This window comes from Epinephelus fuscoguttatus, linkage group LG2, assembly GCF_011397635.1.
Source record: "Epinephelus fuscoguttatus linkage group LG2, E.fuscoguttatus.final_Chr_v1".
Classification (NCBI taxonomy): domain Eukaryota; kingdom Metazoa; phylum Chordata; class Actinopteri; order Perciformes; family Serranidae; genus Epinephelus; species Epinephelus fuscoguttatus.
In genome coordinates, this window is record NC_064753.1 from 920000 (window position 1) to 943346 (window position 23347).

Genomic DNA, 23347 nt, shown 5'->3' on the forward strand with positions numbered 1-23347 from the left:
CCCTTTTTTTCTTTTTTCTATGTTTTGCTCTGTTTTTGCACCTTGTTGTTGTTTATCGTCCTTGTCTTCTGTTTATCTCTTCACACTTATATGTATGTACTTCTTTTCTTTGTTTAAATGTAAAGCATCTTTGAGAGCTGTAAAAGCGCTATATAAATAAAATGTATTATTATTATTAAAAAAGATTCCCTATCAGGAGAGCAGTGCTGTTGGATCACTGTCACATCATTACACCAGCCACTGTTAGTGTTAAAACAGATACCTCCACCTTTAGTTTTACCGGAAAGTTCCGTGTCACAATCCGCTCTGAAGAGTGGGAAGCCTGCCAGCTGCAGCGCAGAGTCCAGTATCGATCTACACTGCCACGTACACAGCACAAAACTGCAGATGTAGAAAAGTCTGTTTTTCACCATCAGTAGCTGAAGTTCATCCAGGTTGTTGGCCAGAGAACGCACGCTGGAGAGAAATATACCTGGCAGCGGTGTACCATGTCTGCGTTGGCAGAGACGCACAAGCGCAGTGGCACGTTTCCCCCTACTCCGGCATTTCACTGCACGAGCAAAGGTATGGGCATCTTTGGCCAAAAAGCCCAGTAAATCCACCAAAGGCTCAAGAAAAGTGGGAAAAAATTTTTTAAAAAATCAGCTGGAGTAGTTCCACTGATGTTCATAAGCTCATCTCTGGTGAAAGAGATTCGGGAACTGACGCAAAAAAACAGGGTAGACAAACAAAACAAGGCAAAACAATGCGCACCAAAAAACAGAGGCAGCCTTCCGTGGCGCCATTTTGATGTCATGAAGATGCAGCAATGTGGCTAATTGATGTGTTTTTAATAGTTTTTGGACAACAATGGACACTGAGGAATAAGATATTCTTGGCTTTGATACACACACAATACTTGATAGTTTCAATATCACTGGACTGTCTAATGCTTCAAAAGAGAGTCATGTGCTGTTGGTACAGTATAACTAAATGGGAGATCAGGAGCATAATGTGGATCTTACCTTTCAAACAGGTATCGGATAAGTAGGAAGACAATTGCGTAGGGGACAGTGACATAGAGATGTGAGGCTTTGGCATAGACCCGGCCCTCCCTGTCTTCAAGGTCCGCCCACGTCAGGTTCACAGGCAGCCATATTCTGTCCCACCAAAACCACTCATGCAGCGCGTCAAACATCCCTCCACCCTAACAGGGTCATTAAGTCACACAAACACAAGAAGTTAGGATATATAGTAATATCAATATATGGTACATGCTTTACTGTGTCACTAATAGGTGGTGAATGGATCTAAAGATTCCAAGGAATCAGCCGTTCAGCAAGGTCAATTTCCATTTGGAAGATCCTTTCAATATTGCCATGGAGCCTGGTCTCATAGGAAATATGAACTTATTTGCACCACAAATAAGCGCAGTTTGTTGGGGCGTCAGTGGCTTAGTGGTAGAGCAGGTGCCCCATGTGCAAGGCTGTTGCCGCAGCGGCCCGGGCTCAACTCCGGCCTGTGGCCCTTTGCTGCATGTCACTCCCTCTCTCTCTCCCCCTTTCACACTTGTCTGTCCTATACATTAAAGGCTAAAAATGCCCAAAAAATATCTTTAAAAAAAAAACAAGTGCAGTTCATTAGTGTGATAGCTGTCAACAGCTCTCACACTATTGTTTTCTTTGTTCTCTATTAGTGTGAATGCTGACACAGCATTCACTAACATAGCACTCACATTATTATCAGTGTGAATGTTGACACAACATGTACACTATTGTTAATAGTGTGAATGCTGACAAGGCATTCACAGTATAATTATTATATTAAAAAAAAAAATAAATAAAAGGCGGCACGGTGGTGTGGTGGTTAGCACTCTCGCCTCACAGCAAGAGGGTTGCCGGTTCGATCCCGGGCGTGGGAGCCCTTCTGTGCGGAGTTTGCATGTTCTCCTCGTGTCAGCGTGGGTTCTCTCCGGGCACTCCAGCTTCCTCCCACAGTCCAAAGACATGCAGATTTGGGGACTAGGTTAATTGATAACTGAATGTGAGCGTGAATGGTTGTTTGTCTCTATGTGTCAGCCCTGCGATAGTCTGGCAACCTGTCCAGGGTGTACCCTGCCTCTCGCCCGATGTCAGCTGGGATAGGCTCCAGCCCCCCCGCGACCCTCAAGAGGATGAAGCGGTTAGAAGATGAATGAATGAATGAAAAAAAATAAAACTAGAAACCAGAAACTGCCTTTCCTGCAGAAAATACAGTGTTAATGCTGACAGCTGAAATGTGTTTCAAATCACTGCTAGAAATGCAGAAATATGAAATGAACTGCTTGAAAAATCCTGAAGCCCAAATACACAGCACTGCAACAATCTGGAGTTGAAGCATTGACCTTGCAAGGTTTGTGGACACTGAGCAGCACAGTGTAAGATACATTTTTCATTTTGTTATGCAATAACAGCTGCTGCTTTTGTACAACTTTTGTCTTCCTTGGTGAATTGTCAGGATCTGGTAGAAAAGTAAACTTGCTCAATTAGGGAATTGATCCTGAATCTCCCATCTGTCAGGCAGAGTTACTGGCCACTCTGTCATTTAGTGTACTTGTGTAATTTAAATGCACTGCAATATATTTAGCAAATAATAGTAAATGCTGTATTAACAAAATACCTGCCCTCAAATGCTATGATTGAGAGCCATGATTGTTGCGGGTTGTGCTGGACTACATCAGCCCCAACCTTTCAGGAGCCTCTTAAAACCTAAGGCTGCTGGACACGGTTCTGTTAGCACCAGGCTAACCTGTTAAACTAAAACCAAAGATGGAATATAAGGAATGAATAGGGTGGAGAGAAAAATCTATGGGAAATGTAATCAAATTGAGCACAGTGTTAGTTCAGGCAGGACACAATATTAACCTCAGCTCAAATCCCAGCTTGATCAGTTGATCTCAAGCACCCCACTTAACTGATGGATCAGCTGATTGACTGAAGGGAGTCATCAGATAGATCACATCATTCCTTTTTATGCAACCAATAGGCAAATCTCATTCTCAACTTTGTTTGACAAAAGTGGTCCTAACTGAATTACTACACAACCAGGTGTTTAAGACTTCTCTGTAGACCTTTGGTTAAAATAGCAGGGATTTCTCTTAATTTTACTTTATATCAAGATAAGTTAAAAAACAATTTTATATGGTCCAGATTAGGATGATGTCATCAGTAATTTCCACAGAAATTGCTGCGTCACCAGGCATAGCAAGTGAAATGCTGTAAGCTCACCAGACTGGAGGGGAAGCATATCTTTATTAGAGAAACAGTCACAAACAGCCAAGTTCCATGATGTGACTACAATTAGAGATCTCTTTGGACATATGATCATTGCTTTGCAGTGAAATCAGCATCAGCAGTTGAAGATAAGAGAGAACACTTTGCATGCATCATTGATGAAATGAGCTTTATTCAGAAACTGAAAGGGGATAAGACTTTTGGAGAGATTGCTGGTTTTGTGCTTAACCTAGAAAACAGTCAGCAGATAAAGGTGTTTGATGCGCACTGGGAAACATCCATCAAGAATGCAAAAAGATGCCGTTGTGGTTCAGCATGACATCTGATGACAAAGGTATGCTTATAATAAATACAATAAATAAATGTTCATCATCTTGCTCTAATAAAATAGTTTAAATTTCTTGACAATTTGGCTCCTCACTGAAATCGATGAGAAATATCTTTCACTTATTCTACAGGTATGCTGATGCAAGGACCCCCAGCACCAGTGGCCCTTCTGGAAATGATGACCTGCAAGCTTCCAGACTTGCAGCTCCAGGTATCTGATAAAGATGCCCTCTTGGCTGGTTAGAGGTGTTCTAGGCACATCCAACTGGTATGAGGCCAGGGCAGAGTCAGAACATGCTGGAGGGAATATATATCTTGTCTGGTCTGGTAGCACTAGGAAATCCCCCACGAGGAGCTGGGCAGCAATTGCTGAGTGCTTTGCTCAGCCTGTTGCCCCCACAACCCAGGATAACCCACTGAAAATGGATGGATGGATGGATGGATGGCTGGATGGATGGATGGACGGATGCTTCCAGACTGCTAAACATTACCAGCAAACCAAAGTGCATAAAAATGTAGAAGCTACAAACCTTATCAACCTTACCTTACCATTATGGTCTATTCAAATAAAGTGACCAATATTTTTTCATTCTTTGGATCAATGGTTGATGTAATTGAAGGTTGACTACTACTACTACTACATAGTTACCATTTGGGAAGGGCTGTCATGGTGAAATATCATCTAGAGACAGGTTTTTTTCAAAATTCCAAACTAGAATTTGCCACCTTGGGTGGTCCCAGTTAAGGCAAATTCTGCAGGATGTTCTACAGGCAGATCCTCTTGTATTTTACTGTCTCTCTCTTCTTTCCTTTTTCATCTTATTTTATTCACTTTATCACATATCATCATTAAATGCAACTATGGCATTCTTTAATAAGTCTGAATACTGACAGAATTTACACTACTATCCAGATCTTTATTACTATTCTTTCACAGATTGTTGTCTATCCTCTCCTCCTCAACCTTCATGCGCCCATCCCAGACTAGTGTAAAAGGACAGCCTCCTCCCTCACGTTAATCCCCTTCTTCAAACCCATTCATCCTTCTTTAACATCTTGGTCTTCCACATCTTATTAAACCTTTAATATGCGTGGTCATGATTCGGTCCTTACTAGGGAAGTTAAGTTAACTAGTTGGCTTAGGTTTGGGAGCAAGATGACGCCTCCAATAGCCTGTCAAGCCTAATTATACCTGGTCTTTCCTCCCTGTCACTGTTTTCTTCATTTTCTCAATCCAACCCCATCCGTCCCTTTGCATCACCTTTACCACTCCCCCAAGCCTCACCTCAGTCCAAGCCTCCCTGTCTGCTGAGAAAAGCCATCAGATATCCTTGGGGCAATTTCATATTGGGCATAATTTATTTGTAATGTGCCCAAGTACGATTGCCCCCCCATGCCTTGACAGTAGTAATGTTATTCCCTTAATCATCTACATGACATTTCTGTCATGCTACAGTGCAAGAAAGGGTACTGCAGATGGAAATTGCTGTCCCAGTGAAGCTCTGCTCCTGGCCAGAGAAGGAGCTGCTGCTGTGGTCTGTGAAGCTCTCTGCCCCCCGCCCCCAATCGGTGCGCTGACCGCGTGTTGAAGGTGGCAGCAAAGCCAGATCAGGGTCTGTCCACAGTGAGCCACACCACTGTCCAAGATAGAGGCATCAGCACCAGCCTCCAACCTTCTTCTGACTCCTGTCCCTCTGTTTTTAGCCACCATTTTTAGATGAAGTTAATTTGTTAACTTACGATCGGGAGCATGGCCACGCCTTAACCACACCCCTGATTACCTGTCAAGCCTACTTATACCTGGTTAACCCATCCTGCTCCGTTTGTCTCAAATCTCTCGAGCACAGACCGTGCTTCACGTCTGAATGCATTATCAAACTTCGACAACCCTAAAACTTGAATTACCTGAATTACAAATCAACCCACCTGAACCAGAAGACGATTTGTATGATGATCTGTTCAAAACGGATTATACTCCAGCCATGACAGAACAAGCAGACCACAGCCAAGCCTCTCAGCGGTGCTACCCACGCTCAGTGATAACCATGCCGAGGTCAAGCCGGCGTCTCCAGCAAGTGTCGTCAAACAAGATCTCTCCAACTCCCGATCGATCTCCGGGCTCCTCTCCTCCTTCCACGAGGGCTGAACATCGTGACCCACAGAGTCGAAGGAGCCGGCACCGACACCAGCAACACCAGCAGTCGTTCTCCAGTACAGCCCCCGGCTATCCATCACAGCGCACTCACGGCACGCGCTCCTCCTCAATGCAGCCGTCTCCACGTCCACAAACAGAGCCCGGCATCAGAGAACGGACTGTTGCCCGCCATCAATGATTCCTGAGGGGAAACGGCATTCCCTTCCGCTGCAATGACAACAAAGCAACTATGCTCAATCTATACACAGCTTCCATCAGAACTCTGGCAGCAACAATCTCCAAGCTTCCGACACTTCCGGCCGTGGCACCAGAGCCAATAACCGCCAGCGTCCTCTCCAATGACGTCACCAGGCTTCTGCCGCCTCCAGGGCCACAACCTGCATCATCAGCCCCCCCCCAGTGGGGGCCATGTCACATTACCCCCCATGCCTGCTCCCTCTGTGTCTGACTTTTCCAAATAATCTGAGTTTTCCTCTCATCCCTGCGTTTGCAGGCTTCACAAAATCCCTGTGCCTTTCATCCCATTATCCCTTCCTCTACCCTTTCTTCAGCAGCATACAAGAACACAGCTCCTGCTCCTTCCTTTTCTATGATAGCCAACACAGCAGCACAAGAGCCCCATCCAGTAACTCAAGGGGCCCCACCACTAGTTCAGTTACCCAGCCATAGTTTTCATAGTTTTATACAAACGGTGTCTGTCCCCCGACCACCTAAATTATTTAAATCTAAAATTAAACAAAGAGGAGTTGTGCATAACAACCTCATAAAAATTAAAACCTCTTCTGTGACAGAAAGACAAAACAGGAGAATTAAATGCGGACTGTTAAATATCAGGTCTCTATTGTCTAAAGCAGTGTTAGTAAACGAATTAATATCAGATAATCATATTGATTTACTCAGTCTCACTGAAACCTGGCTGTGTCCAGATGAATATGTCAGTCTAAATGAGTCCACTCCTCCCAGTCATAATAATACCCACATTCCTCGAGGCAGCGGCCGAGGAGGGGGAGTTGCAGCCATTTTTAACTCTAGTCTGTTAATCAGCCCTAAACCTAAACTAGATTATAATTCATTTGAAAGCCTCGTTCTTAGTCTTTTACATCCGACCTGGAAAACCTCGCAGCCACTTTTATTTGTTATAGTGTACCGTGCTCCTGGCCCGTATTCTGAATTTGTATCTGAATTCTCAGAGTTTTTATCCAGTTTAGTTCTTAAATCAGATAAAGTTATTATTGTAGCCGATTTTAACATTCATGTCGACATTGATAATGACTCCCTGGCTACCGCGTTTATCTCATTATTAGACTCCATTGGCTTCAGTCAGGGAGTACATGAACCCACTCACTGTTTTAACCATACCCTCGATCTAGTTCTGACGTATGGAATTGAAATTGAGAACCTAAAAGTCTTTCCACAGAATCCCTCGCTATCGGATCATTATCTGATTACTTTTGATTTCTTTTTACTCGATCACACGGCCCCACCACAGGCTAATCAAGTTGGCAATTCTCAGCCACCTTCTCCATTTCCAAATGATCTATCCTTTCCACCCCAACCCCACCCCCTCCCACAGCATACACAGCCAGTGTTCCACCACCACGCTCATGTTCTGACTGACGTGCTGACGTGCTGATGTATTGCGGTAAGCGAGTTGTGTCATTTCTGGTGTTTCTGTGACAGCGTCTCTGTACTGCTCTGGTGGATTCTACTAGCCTGCTTTCTCACTTCAGTTGCTTTAACGTCTACTTCAAGTCTTAACCCACACTGGTTCTGTTTAAGCACTTATAGCTCTCCTCCTTTCTACGACTTTCTCGCTAATCTCTTAGCTGTTGTTTGCACGTTACCAGCCTTGGTAGCTACATTAGCTTTACAGTTAGCGATGGCTTCTCCCTCTGCTCTCTGTTGCTCGGTGTGCCAAATGTTCAGTTATGCCTCTGCTTCCTTTAGCGACAGTGGTAGTTGTAATAAGTGTAGCTTATTTGCTGCGTTGGAGGCGAGGCTTAGTGAATTAGAAGCGCGGCTCCGCACCATGGAAAACCATTCAGTAGCTGCGGTAGTTAGCCAGCCCCCTGTAGCCGGTGCGGAGCCACATAGCATAGCCTTAGCCTCTGCTAACTGTCCTCCGGTAACTCCCGTTCAGCCGGGAGGTTGGGTTACGGTTCGCCAGAAGCACAGCTCCAAGCCGAAGCCCACGGCTCACCACCAGCCTGTTCACGTTTCCAACCGCTTTTCCCCACTCAGCGACACACCCGCTGAGGATAAAACTCTGGTTATTGGCAGCTCTATTCTGAGAAACGTGAAGTTAGCAACACCAGCGACCATAGTCAAATGTATCCCTGGGGCCAGAGCGGGCGACATAGAATCAAATTTAAAACTGCTGGCTAAAGCTAAACGTAGATTCAGTAAGATTGTTATTCACGTCGGCGGCAATGACACCCGGTTACGCCAATCGGAGGTCACTAAAATTAATATTGCCTCGGTGTGTGAATATGCAAAAACGATGTGGGATTCCGTAGTTTTCTCTGGACCCCTCCCAAATCTGACCAGTGATGACATGTTTAGCCATCATCATCATCATGTCATCATTTAATCGCTGGCTGTCCAGGTGGTGTCCAGCAAACGATGTGGGTTTCGTTAATAATTGGCAAACTTTCTGGGGAAAACCTGGTCTTATGAGGAGAGACGGCATTCATCCCACTTTGGATGGAGCTGCTCTCATTTCTAGAAACCTGGCAAACTTTATTAGTAATTTAAATCCCTGACAACCCAGAGCTGAGACCAGGACTCAGAGTCGCAGTCCTATACGCCTCTCTGAGCTTCTAGTTCAGTTACCCAGCCATAGTTTTCATAGTTTTATACAAACGGTGTCTGTCCCCCGACCACCTAAATTATTTAAATCTAAAATTAAACAAAGAGGAGTTGTGCATAACAACCTCATAAAAATTAAAACCTCTTCTGTGACAGAAAGACAAAACAGGAGAATTAAATGCGGACTGTTAAATATCAGGTCTCTATTGTCTAAAGCAGTGTTAGTAAACGAATTAATATCAGATAATCATATTGATTTACTCAGTCTCACTGAAACCTGGCTGTGTCCAGATGAATATGTCAGTCTAAATGAGTCCACTCCTCCCAGTCATAATAATACCCACATTCCTCGAGGCAGCGGCCGAGAGAGAGTTGCAGCCATTTTTAACTCTAGTCTGTTAATCAGCCCTAAACCTAAACTAGATTATAATTCATTTGAAAGCCTCATTCTTAGTCTTTTACATCCGACCTGGAAAACCTCGCAGCCACTTTTATTTGTTATAGTGTACCGTGCTCCTGGCCCGTATTCTGAATTTGTATCTGAATTCTCAGAGTTTTTATCCAGTTTAGTTCTTAAATCAGATAAAGTTATTATTGTAGCCGATTTTAACATTCATGTCGACATTGATAATGACTCCCTGGCTACCGCGTTTATCTCATTATTAGACTCCATTGGCTTCAGTCAGGGAGTACATGAACCCACTCACTGTTTTAACCATACCCTCGATCTAGTTCTGACGTATGGAATTGAAATTGAGAACCTAAAAGTCTTTCCACAGAATCCCTCGCTATCGGATCATTATCTGATTACTTTTGATTTCTTTTTACTCGATCACACGCCACTCAGCAACAGTTACTATACTAGATGTTTATCAGATAGTGCTGTCACAAAATTTAAGGAAACGACATTCATTAAATTCAATACCAAGTCCTCAGTAACAGAGGTTTCCCGTACCGACTTTGATCATTTTGTCGATAGCGCGTGAGGCTCGCTCATGAACAACACTTGACTCTGTAGCTCCTCTTAAAAAGAAGTTAAAAAAGCAAAGAAAATTCGCTCCTTGGTATAACTCTCAAACCCATAAGTTAAAACAAATATCGCGAAGGTTTGAAAGGAATTGGCGATTAACCAAACTGGAAGAATCTCGTTTAATCTGGACAGACAGTCTCAAAACTTATAAGAGGGGCCTCCGCAATGCCAGAGCAAACTATTACTCAGCATTAATAGAAGACAATAAGAACAACCCCAGGTTTCTTTTCAGCACTGTAGCCAGGCTGACTGAGAGTCAAAGCTCTATTGAGCCTTGTATTCCTTTAGCGCTTAGCAGTAATGATTTTATGAGCTTTTTTAATGACAAAATTCTAACTATTAGAGGCAAAATTCATGACCTCCTGTCCTCAGATAGTACCTATCTAACCTCAAACACAGCTGTAAAACCTAATATATATTTAGATTGCTTCTCCCCAATTTCTCTTCAAGAATTGACTGTAGTGATTTCTTCATCCAAATCATCAACGTGTCTCTTAGACCCCATCCCAACTAGGCTACTTAAGGAGGTCTTTCCTTTAGTTAACACTCATATATTAGATATGATCAATATATCCTTATTAACAGGCTATGTACCACAGTCTTTTAAGGTAGCTGTAATTAAACCTCTACTAAAAAAGCCCACCCTGGATCCAGAGGTGTTAGCCAACTATAGACCAATATCTAATCTTCCCTTTATGTCAAAGATCCTTGAGAAAGTAGTCGCAGACCAGCTGTGTGATTTTCTCCATGATAATAATTTATTTGAGGAATTTCAGTCAGGATTTAGAGTGCATCATAGCACTGAGACAGCACTCGTTAAAATTACAAATGACCTTGTGATTGCTTCGGACAAAGGACTTGTCTCTGTACTTGTTTTATTAGATCTTAGTGCAGCGTTTGACACAATTGACCATCAAATTCTACTGCAGAGACTGGATCACTTAATTGGCCTAAAAGGTTCAGCACTAAGCTGGTTTAAATCTTATTTATCTGATCGTTTTCAGTTTGTTCACGTTCATAATGAATCGTCATTACGTACCAAAGTTTGTTTTGGAGTTCCGCGAGGTTCTGTGCTCGGACCAATCCTATTTACTCTATATATGCTTTCTTTAGGTAACATCATTAGAAATCACTCTATAAATTTCCATTGTTATGCGGATGATACTCAGTTGTATTTATCGATGAAGCCAGAAGAAAGTAATCAATTAACTAAACTCCATAATTGCCTTAAGGACATAAAAACTTGGATGAGCACCAATTTCCTGATGTTAAATTCAGACAAAACTGAAGTTATTGTTCTTGGCCCCAAACAACTCAGAGACTCTTTATCTGATGACATAGTTTCTCTTGATGGCATTGCTCTGGCCTCTAGCACTACCGTAAGAAACCTCGGAGTAATATTTGATCAAGATTTGTCTTTTAATTCTCATTTAAAACAAACCTCACGGACTGCATTTTTTCATCTGCGTAATATTGCGAAAATTAGGCCTATCCTGACCTGAAAAGATGCAGAAAAATTGGTCCACGCTTTTGTTACCTCTAGGCTGGATTACTGTAACTCTCAGGTAGCTCTAGTAAGTCCTTAAAAACTCTCCAGCTAATTCAGAATGCAGCAGCACGTGTACTAACAGGAACTAAGAAACGAGATCATATTTCTCCTGTTTTAGCTTCTCTGCACTGGCTCCCTGTAAAATCCAGAATTGAATTTAAAATCCTACTGTTAACTTATAAAGCTCTAAATGGTCAAGCTCCGTCATATCTTAGAGAGCTCATAGTGCCTTATTATCCCACCAGAACACTTGCGCTCTGAGAACGCAGGGTTACTCGTGGTCCCTAAAGTCTCCAAAAGTAAATCAGGAGCCAGAGCCTTTAGCTATCAGGCTCCTTTCCTGTGGAATCATCTTCCTGTTACGGACCGGGAGGCAGACACCGTCTCCACATTTAAGACTAGACTTAAGACTTTCCTCTTTGATAAAGCTTATAGTTAGGGCTGGCTCAGGCTTGCCCTGTACCAGCCCCTAGTTAGGCTGACTTAGGCCTAGTCTGCCGGAGGACCCCCCTATAATACACCGGGCACCTTCTCTCCTTCTCTCTCTCTCTCTCTCTCTCTCTCCTATTCTATTACTGCATCTTGCTAACTCGGCCATTCTGGATGTCACTAACTCGGCTTCTTCTCCGGAGCCTTTGTGCTCCACTGTCTCTCAGATTAACTCATATCGCAGCGGTGCCTGGACAGCGTGACGTGTGTGGTTGTGCTGCTGCCGTGGTCCTGCCAGATGCCTCCTGCTGCTGCTGCTGCCATCATTAGTCATTAGTCATACTTCTACTGTTATTATATGACTATTGTCACACATGTATACTGCCAGATATTAATACATACTTTCAACATATTGTACCACAGTAGCCAGAACTATAATATTATTACTTTCAATAATGTTGTTGTAAGCTACTGTCATTACCTGCATCTCTCTCTCTCTCTCTCTCTCTCTGTCTCATTGTGTCATGTGAATTACTGTTAATTTGTTATGCTGATCTGTTCTGTACGACATCTATTGCACGTCTGTCCGTCCTGGAAGAGGGATCCCTCCTCAGTTGCTCTTCCTGAGGTTTCTACCGTTTTTTTTTTCCCCGTTAAAGGGTTTTTTTGGGGAGTTTTTCCTTATCCGCTGCGAGGGTCATAAGGACAGAGGGATGTCGTATGCTGTAAAGCCCTGTGAGGCAAATTGTGATTTGTGATATTGGGCTATATAAATAAAATTGATTGATTGATTGATTGATTGATGTCCCTCTTCCACACATGACGCCTCATCAATGTCCTCATCCATTCGACCCTCGACCCTCATCCCTTCATTCCTCAACCATATCTCTCTTGGAAGGTATGTGGAGCCCCCTCCCACCCCGCCACAGCATGCACAGTCAGTGTTCCACCACCACACTCACGTTCCTCTTCCACACACAACGCTTCAACAACATCCTCATCCATTCGACCCTTGACCCTCATCCCTTCATCCCTTAACCCTTTATCCCTTCATCCCTCATCCATTCAACCCTCAACCGTTCATCCCTTAACCCTTCATCCCTCAACCATGTCTCTCTTGTGAACTATGTGGAGGCCCCTCCCACCCTACCACAGCATGCACAGTCATTGTTCCACCACCATGCTCACCTCCCTCTTCCACACACAGCGGCTCAGTCTTTTTGAATCACTTTCAAAAGCCCTGTGCCAGATCCTGACCAACAATTACAGACTCCCTTACATCCTAATGAGGACATTAGGAAATTTCCTCATTTTCACTCCACTATCCTAACCTTCTCACCATGGGCTCACTACTCTTGCACAAGCTTTCTCAGAACTTGGTGTCCCTCTCTCTGAAGAGAAAACCTCAGGGCCTAGCACTTCCATCCATTTCCTAGGCATCAACCTGGACTCCATTTCCTTTCCGGCATCTTTGCCCACAGAGAATTCTGCTTCTGTCAAACTATATTCTGGTAGACAGATGCACAAAATACCAGCTACTGGCCCTTCTCGGCCACCTCAATTATGTCATTCGTATAATTCCATAAGCCAAATCTTTCCTGTCCAATCATTTAACTAAAGCCACAGCCATCCACAGAGATCAAAGCCCCTGACTTAGAGTCCCACTATCCCTCATCTGCACTTCATGATCTATATCCCATCATCATAGCAAAGGTCTCTGTAAATCTCATCCTCATCCTATGCCAAACATTTGCCCCATACTCACTACTGCTTTTTGCCAAATCTTATTCAGACCTGGAACATCTCAAGAGCGATACTCAGGGTAGTCCTCTTGCAGCAGAGCTGCCTTGACAGCTTATAGGCAGGAAATCCTAGACCACACCCTTGAAATTCTTAGCCGCTGGTCTTCTACAGCATATCTCACAAACCAAACGCAGTTTTGGGGGGGACTCTGAATCAGAGGAGAAGGCTCCCCCACTGACTGTCCCATCTCTGCCAGTAACCTCCCATGTTCCTGCCTTCAACTGACACCATCCATAATTGCACTTTTCCATCCATCTGTCCATGACCCAAAATTCTCACCTCATTCCTTCATTCCTCAGCCTTCTTCCTCTCATCCTTCACCTTCTATCCCCTTCATCCCATCATCTTTTAATTCCCTCATCCTTTCATAAATCCCCCTTTATCCCCTCATCCCCTTATCCTTCCCCCAGACTCTTAATATATTATATGAAATAAAATATTAAAAATATCTATTTATCTACAGATAAATCTATCTACCTTTATTGGTGTAGTCTCTTTTCGTGAAATGTTATTTTATAACTAGGTTTGGGAACAAAGACCACGCCTCAAACACATCCCATTTCTGCCCCAAGGTTTTAAAGCACACTTGATACATTTCCTTACCTTTTGATTCATTTCTCACAGCCACGTGTATATGAAGTGATGGCTCCCCCCTCAGAGTCTCAACTCCTCCAGCTCCCTCTCATGTTCCCACTTTAATTAACACTGTCCATCATCGTACCTGTCCACCCATCCATTGGATTTTTTGCCTCATCCCTTCATCTCTCAGCCTTATTTCACTCATCCATTCATCCCTCTAATCTCAACCATTCATCCCTCACCCTTCATTTCCTCATCTCTTCATCCCTCCACCCTTACCCATTCATCCTTCACCCCTCATCTGTTTATCCCTCAGCCTTCATCCCCCACGTTCATCCCCTCATTACTTGATCCTCATCTTTTCTTTCCTCACCCTTCATTCCCTAATCCGTTTATCCCTCCACCCTCATCCATTCATCCCTCATCCCTTCATCTCTCTACCCTCATCCATTCATCCCTTATCCTTTATCCCTCCACCTTCATCCATTCAGCCCTCATCCTTCATCCCTCGACCCTCATCCATTTAGCCTTCACCCTTCATCCTGCCATGCCTTCATTGCTTCATCCCTTAATTCCTCAACCCCCATCCATTCATCCCTCACCCTTCATCCCCACATCCCTTCATCATAAGCCATCATCCCTTCATCCCCTCATCTCCTTATCCTCCCCTCCAGACCACTTATGTCATCATATGAAATTGTGTATTCTACATCTGTTTTTATTGGTGTGGTCTTTGTAAGTGAAATTTTAAAATATTAATTTCTTAACAAATTTTACAATGTAAAGTCATTGAGTATGTTACGGAACCAAAGGTCACAGATTTGCTACCTGTATGCAGCTACTGTGATGAGTGTATGTAGGACCCAAATGCAGCACTCTGGAAGTCAGAGAAGTTGGTAATGACCTTTATTTTAATACAGGCAAAACAACAATTCGGGCAGATGAAGAGACACAAGTAACAGTTTGTTCTTCAGGCTGGAAGCCCACTCACAGTCTCTGCGGTTCAGGCTCGAGGATCGAACTGGGTTCAACACAGAAACGGGGCCGTGAGCCCATGGACCAACACAGTTCAGTCTGTTGGGGGGTGACTGTACCTGAGAGGGGCAGGCAGGGGATGTGGTTGACGAGGCAGAGGGTTCAGAGCCAGACAAGCAGGTAGATGAAACTGAGGGACCAACGAGGAACGAGCAGGAGGCAAGTGAGACCAGGTGAGGGGTCCAGGAACCGACAGGTTGGTGAACAGAGAATGCACACACATGGACAATAGTCTCTGAGCTGCAGCTGAGAGCAGGTAAGGAGATGGGAGCACTAACACTGTGGCAGTGACGAAAAGCAACACAACGCAGCCACAGAAAAACAGAAACCAGAGATGCTGAGGCAGGACTCGTGGTAGGGGACAGAAGGCTGGTGTGTTTACCTGGAGTCAGATGAGGAGATTGGTCTGAATTATCACTGTTTCCAAGTAATTTTTCATGTTTCACCTGTTTCCATAGTTTTGATCTCTCTCATCAACATGATCACTCTGTACTGTAGTGGTTACAGCACAAGCTGGTTGTCTGCTTTTGTGGGACTGGTGATTAGAGATTCAAACTGCAGACTAATCATTCATTTTCTAGTATTATTAAATATTTAGATTGATGTGCATTTAGATTGATGTGCATCATAAAAATCATCACCTTTTGTTGTCTGGTATCAGTATATCAAAATACTCCACTGGTTTAAGATCTTGGTACTATTGTGCCCCCTTTAGATCCAAAGGATGTGAGTTTGAATCCTGCAAAGGGCATGGTTACCAAATTCAAAGAATGGGAGCAATCTGTAGCACTTGTTAAGATCTCACCTACAGATGAAACTAAAAGATTTTAAAAATAGCTGCTGGAGCAGCAACAGCTAACAGCTAGTAGCTTTCACACTTAATTTTCTGCTGGAAATGCACATTCTAGTTGGTGTTAATGTTGACACAGCATTTCCACTATTGTTATGCAAATGTTTTTCATTATTGTTTGAGTGCCTTAAAAACTGGAGGTTAACTGTTCGGTACCCATCTGGGTCTACTACTTATACTGCTGCTTCAAAAACTACTACTACTGTTGCTACCAAAACTACTACTACTACTACTATGACTTCTACTACCACTGTATTCATTCTTATGTGTGAATTATCACTGTTTCAGTGTCACATATCATCTGTCTCTGTGGTTTGCATCTCTCTCTCTCTCTCTCTCTCTCTCTCTCTCTCTCTCTCTTCTAATTATCAGACCTGTAGTGTCATTGTTACAGCACATGCCAGTTGTCTGTACTTCAAACTGTGGCTGGTGCAACTGTAAAAAAAAAAAAAAGAATTAGTAACTGTTATAAACCGTAAGCCTCTCTGGGTGATGGCAGGCTGGAACTCAAAGTGCCAATCCTATTGGTCATACCAGGCCTTATGACTTTTCTGGGCATCACACAAGTTGACCTCTACCTTCTCCTGGTAACTTGTTCACCAATTCCTCTTATCAAGCACAAACTGCAGCACCCTTCTGTCACTTGGAAGTTGGAAGGAGCCTCCCAGCCTTTGATTCCATGGCCCTTGTACATCCCAGCCCATAGCAGCTCAAATGTGGGAAAAACCTGTTGAGCCATGTGGAACTTCTCTGCAGGCAAAGAGCAAATATGGCAGCCAGCAGTTCCAGTCCTTGCCAGTGTTAGATTTCAGGAGCATCTTCTTTAGCATTTGGTTGAATCTTTCAACAAGATCATCAGTCTGTGAGTGGTAAAGTGTGGCCTTGATTGTTGAGATACCCATTTGAGGACCCAGCTGCATCAACCTGTAAGTGAAGGTGGATACCTGGTCTGTCAGGATCTTGTCTCGTATCCCCACTCCGGACAATGTGACTATGTGTGACTTAACCCCCCTACTATTCTGTGAGCTTTGGTACAACGCTCACAGAATAGTAGGGGGGTTAAGTCACACATAGTCACACATAACTAAGATTAGATAAAATTAGATAGAACTAGAAATTGCTGCAATACAATACAAACGAGTTGCAATACAAATTTAGAGCCGTGCAGATACGAAGTGTGCAATATACAAGGACAAAAATAATATAGCTGAAAAAGCTATATGGAAAATATAAAAACAATATAAGGGAAATATAATACTAAACATAAAACTTATTTATTTATTTTTTATTTTATATACTTTATTAAAATATAATATATATATATATGTATATATATATATATATATATATATATATATATATATATATATATATATAACAGTAAGATGCAAAACACAAATACTAGCTAATAATAAGGTACAAATAATGTGGAATAAAAGATGATGAGACAATGACACTTGGAGGTTACCAGTATGGATGATGTATTGGTGACCACCACTGCTTCTCACCAGCAGGCCCACAATATCCATGCCAGTGCTGTGGAATGGAGTGGAGATGACAGGGCGTGGCTTCAGAAAAGCTTGGTCAAACTTGGGGGTATTGCATGTTTCGTGACATGTGGGGCATGTTGTGCAATATTTTTAAATGTCTGTGTACATGAAGGGCCAACAAAACTTTGGACTGATGCGAAGAAATGTTTTGTGTCAGCCAAGGTGTCAAGCCCTAGGGATTGTGTGTGCAAAGTGCATGACAAGTGATCTACAACTAGCAAGGTGTATGTGGTCATCATTAACTACATAAAACACATTCTTATCGACAATGAACCTTTCCTTCCCCACACACCTTTCAAATGTTTCCTCTGCCACCTGAGTAAACAAAGATCTTAAAGTTTCATCTTCCTTCTGCAGCACAGGTACCTTCCACATTTTATTGGACAGCAAACACTTTTTTTCCAGGTTTTGTTGGCCTTAGCTGCTTGGGTTGGTGATGGGATTTCATGGCCCCTTAGTGCCACCCTTACACAGAATAATAAATGGACTGCATTTGTATAGTGCCTTTCTAGTCTTCCACTCAACGTACTTTTACACTACGTACACACATTAACACATTCACACACGTGTGGCCGAAGCTGCTATGCAAGGTGCCACCTGCTACTTAGTAACCATTCACACACACAGCCACTGGGAGCATCTTGCCCAAGGATACTTTGACATGGTGACTGGAGAAACCAGGGATTGCATTGTCGATCTTCTGACTAGTGGACAACCTGCTCTACCCCTGAGCCACACCAGCTGTTGTCTGGGTGAAAGTGACGTGGACAAGAGACATTTACACTATAAATAAATGTCTTGTTTGAGAATATTCTAAACCAGGGGCCGTATTCACTAAGCTTCCTAGCACAAGAGTTGCTCTAGTGACGAAATTCTAAGAAAATTCTTGAACTGTGATGTTTTCTTAGAATTTAAAAAATGATCACAACACTAACATATTTGGAAAACTGGAAAAATATAACAGTGCAACAGTGATGACTTTTGAATGTCTCAACTTTCCATCAGAAGAGTGATCATACACACAACGACAACACTTTTAGTCTCATATTGTGATGTAGTTCATTTCATTTCCACTGGGTGTCCACACACCTTGCAGGGTCATAGGAGGGCATGTCTGTGACAACCAATTACATCTGTTGAAAGTATGTGTCATACCTAGCAACGGGGTCAACCACACCTCTCACTAACATAAAAGTTTCTGTCCCTTGTTTGCTCACAGTTGCTCTGAGAACTTTCCTAAATCACTCCTAAGCTAGGACTCCTTACTAAAAAAAAATTAAGGCTAAGTTAGGAGCTCTCTGAGAGTATTCTCAGACGTTTGTGAATACGGCCCCAGATGAATAGGAGGTAAAAATGTGTTTTGAATGAGTTTTGTCTAATTACTTTGTCATAAGAAAGACCCCTGAGATGTAACCTCCTCAACATTACTTGTGATCAAGAAACTAAATTAAATAACATTTTCATTTTTCTTCATCCTATACATTTATCCTATAGACCCTTCTGGGGCCGATGTCACAATATATCAGTTTGTTTGCTGGAGGCAAAACATGACAGGTCTGTAGGCTACATACGAGTCTTAAAATGTTGTCTTGTTGTGTTATTAGGAGCCAGAATTAAAGGAGTCGTGGCTCAAAACTTAAAATTTGTTGCATACCAACCGCCTATGCCCATCAACAAAAACAAAGTCAATTATGGTTAAATGCAATAAGACGTAAGGATTGGGTGGAGGTGATCATCAAAAATGCTCCCATGTGCAGCACACACTTCATATCAGGTCAGGGGAAAAGTATTTACTGTTGTAGGGATGAATAATGTTACGTATATTAAGAGTTATCATGTCCACTTAATCAGAACTTGGGGAGGTATTAACAGGAATATTGGATCTCTCTGTAACACTAATTTTTTTGTGCATATTAACATCGATAGGAGGAAACTGTTTCAGGGTCATCCTCCTTTGTAAGATTGGCATAGTAATCAACCACAAAGCTGGCCATCCCACCTTCAACAATGCTGTCAAGTTATCCATCCACTGAGTGAGAGTGTACAGGTCAACCAGTCAGGTCCCGTTAGTCAGTGTTTACTTTTTCAAGTAACACTCGCGGTCCCACCGAGTGGCCCGACATGGTGCGTTCATAAAATCAGTCTGACGCTCTACACTAAAATGAGAGCCCTGTTGATCGAAGCGACAGAGCTTTATATTTCTATATGAATTAATGAGTGGTTAAGTTAATCACACATTCACTCCACTTGGCGCTCTACTGCTCCATCTCCCCAGACAGTGGCAAGAGAGCACTCTGCCACTCTGAGAGTTTGGTGCTCTTGATAATCGATCGGTACATTCCAGCAGCGCTCCAAATTTATGAACAGTCCAGTTTGTGCGAGAGTGTGCTCCTGACAAGCCAAGAGAACGCGCTAGCTAATACTAGTTAATGTCTGTGGAGGATTGTTTTGCCTCCAGCTAAGCCCCAACCACCAAAAAATGTCATACTTTTATTAACAGTAAAAGGGTATATGTGATGCTCATGTGGTCCAGCACAACAATCATGGCTCTCAGTCACAGCTTTTGGAGGTGTAGATTTTGTGAAATTACTGCCACTGCAGCATTTACTATTTCAGTAGTGCAGTGGATTTAAATTCTGCATGGATGCAGAGAGGTAGACTGGAAGATTGATCCCATGACCAGGGCCTCAATTTCCCAACTGGGAGTTTTCTACCGCATCCTGATAAATCACCAAGAAAGACAAAAGTTATACAGAAGCAGCAATTGTTACTGCAGTGTTGAACTCATCTTATAATAGTTTGCTGCTCAGTATCAACACACCTTGCAAAGTCAATGTTTCTCCTCCAGATTTCTGCTACAGATTGCAGTGCATTTGAGCTTGAGGATTTTTTAAGTATTTAATTTCATATTTTTGCAATTCCAGCATTTTTTGCAGGCATTGCAATTTCTAGTTCTTTATTATTATTTCACCATTTTTTGGGCATCTATCTACTCCGTACTTTTAATCTCAGAATTTCCATTACAAATTTTATATATTTTTTAAGAGATTTGTGCTATTACTTTGTCTTTATTCTAACATATTTTGGTAACTTTATATAATTTTTTTCAAGTGTGAAAATTTATAATGGTAGTCTATGGGAATGATGGTCAAATGTTTTCCTTCCAGCTTCATTCCAATACATTAATTGTTTTTTAAATTAAGTCTAAAATTTTGAAAATTCATAGGAAATCAGTCTTATGTGCTACAACTTTGTGACTTAGACCAAAATGTAGCCCAGGTTAAGGAGAATCTCCCTATGGTTTGAGCTGCAGGAATTATGATGTCGGTCACCTTGTTTTCCTCAAAAACTTTAAAATTAATTAAACCCCCTAAGTCTCCTCCCACATCTTTCCTTTAATTGTCACCAAACTTGCTACACAGCATCTTCAGACTGTCCCTCACAAACCATCCAGATGGATTTTTGAAATACTAAAAACTGAGTCCACAGTGCATCACATGTAAACAATACTGTGAACAGCTACTGCAAATTAAATAAATAATTCTCCTACATTCTTAAAAAAAAGAATAGACCAAATGTTGATTGGCATGGGTAAAATCAGTGTGGTGAATTTCAAAACTATATCTCAAAAATACATTTTTGAGAATATCCTCATGCACACTAATACAGTCAATGGAAACAAGATCATCTTCAAACATCAGTTTGGCAATTATGGAGCAATCAATCTTTGTAAATATAACAAAGCATACATTCTCTATGATGTCTAGATGATGTGCAAAAATTCTAAGAATTTTGTCTTGTAAACTAAATTTTTGACATTAGTTTAAAATCTGTCTTTACTGCAACCCTAGTGATTGCCTCAGTCATAGTGTAAAGCAAATCTGTGGCTTCTCACTTGGCAGGTAGCTTAACAAAATCAAAACTTGCCTTTGGTGTCTAAGATTGTGAGTTTGAGACTCATGTGATACAACACCAGTGTTTTATATCTACTCGGGTGCTGTGCTGTGTGGGTTAGTGATGCAGGATTTCTGAGCTATTTTTAATTTAAGAATTAAATTTAAATAGTTATGGTGTGGGCAGTTCTGTGAACAGCCCCTCCTGTATTTCTCATTTGTCTTCTCCCTCCTGCTTTTTGCATCTTTCTCCACTCACTTCTTTTTCTTCTTGGTCCTCAAAATACGCGTCCTGCACAGCAGCTATGGTTAGTACCAGAGCTTTGGCCCTGCACTTGTATAGAGCCTTTCTAGACTTTTAACCACACAAAGCACTTTTAACACTACAATAAAATGTGAATTTGCGCTCTGCTTTTCAGGGACTTTCCAGCTGGTGCTGTGTTTAAGCCTTGGTAATGGTCAGCTTTTCCTGTTAGATAGCAAGGTGGTGTGCTTGTTTACAGCTCACAGCAGTCCGCCATATTAAGGTGTGTGAGATCAGGTGTGGTGTATCATGTACCAATGTCCATCCAATCCAATGTGACTCTCGTACTGTATAATCATAAATCATTTAGTATTTATATTGATATGTAGTTTTAAAAAAACAGTCATCTTTTCATGGTAATGGTAAGTTAGTGGTGTATCAGAATAGTCAGCTGGTTTTAGATCTTTCCATTTCTGTGCCCCTTTTCCATCCAAAGGTTATGAGTTCAAATCCTGCTGAGGGCATAGTAACTAAATACAGCAAAGCTGTTTAGATGGAGATCCTGAATACATCTGTAGCAGTTAATAAAATTTCGCCTGTAGGTGGTGCCAAAAGATTTTTAAAAATTGCAGCAGCACTACATTTTCTTAAGGAAATGCACACTCTAGTTCTAAACAAGAAAACAAAGAAAAAGACAAGCATCAACAAGGACAGAGGGTGAACTCACACCAGTACAGAAGTAAGTAAGATTTGGAACACAAAGACAATAAACATATCTGGCTGTCCAAATTGACTGAGCTTATTAAACCCACAATGTTGCAGATATACAGCATAGTACTGCTTCAGAGTGGGAAGCAGAGAAAACCTGGTGTATGTTCTGGATGAGCAGCTTTCAGTGAAGTATAAATGCTGCCATGTCTGGACCATATCATACACCCATATACCCATATCACCCATATCATACTTAGCCCTGTGTGTTCCTCTCTGTGAGGCAGTGTAATCTGCACATTAACACCCTTCAAAGATTCTTTTTAGTTCAGTAAGGCCCAGGCTGCTCTGCCGCAGGTCCCTTGTTATTGTCAAATGTATTATTTTAATTTTTTTTTTTTTTTTTTTTATTGCTACCATGAAATGTGCCATTCCTTGGATAGAAATAAACAAGTCTTTGCACATAGGTCCAGTCCTATGTGACACTTTCTCAACTAAAATTCTGGGCTAATATCCTGATGGTGGCAGTTCAGCAACTTTCTAGTTTAAATCTTTGAAAATGCATAACAAAACAGTCGTACAAGCTATGACCTGCAGCTTCCATCACATAGCTGCCAACTCTCACGCATTCACTGTGAGAATCACGCAATTTGTTGATTTCACAAGGTCTCAAGCCACCTTACTTTGGTGCTTTCTGAACCACCCTGTGTTTCTGCCAGCTTTGATCAGATGGATGGATGTGTCATTAACGGAGTGTGTTGCACAAAGCACAACACAAGTAAACAAATAAATGGCAAGATGGCTGATCACATTAATTACCTGCAAACTTTTATTCTATTATTACAGGTATTTGCTTTTATCCAAAAACAAGAAAGGCTACAACATAACAACCTACAATGATGAATGACGCCCTCCTGCTAGAAAGAAGAGGAAGAAGAAATAATTAAAGTCTTGTATTTCTCACCTCCAGGTATGATGGCATGTGTGTTGTGAAGTAGTCAGTCCATAGCTTTTAAATTTTACACTTAAGGTTGTTGGTAGTGTAGTGGGTAGTGCTGGCAGCCCATATGTAAAGGTTGCCTTGCTGCAGCTGTCAAGGGTTCGACTCTGGTTTGCAACAAATTTATTGCATGTCA

At 42.1% G+C, this 23347-nt stretch overlaps 1 protein-coding gene across 1 annotated transcript in view; it reads right to left on the reverse strand.

Moving 5' to 3' along the window:
• The window catches only part of cers3a (ceramide synthase 3a), a 126462-nt gene that overhangs the window by 82190 nt on the left and 20925 nt on the right, over positions 1-23347 (reverse strand). Inside the window, 1 exon segment of the mRNA XM_049603287.1 lies at positions 1005-1186. Within this exon segment, the coding sequence (XP_049459244.1) occupies positions 1005-1177 (173 nt within the window). The 5' untranslated portion in view covers positions 1178-1186.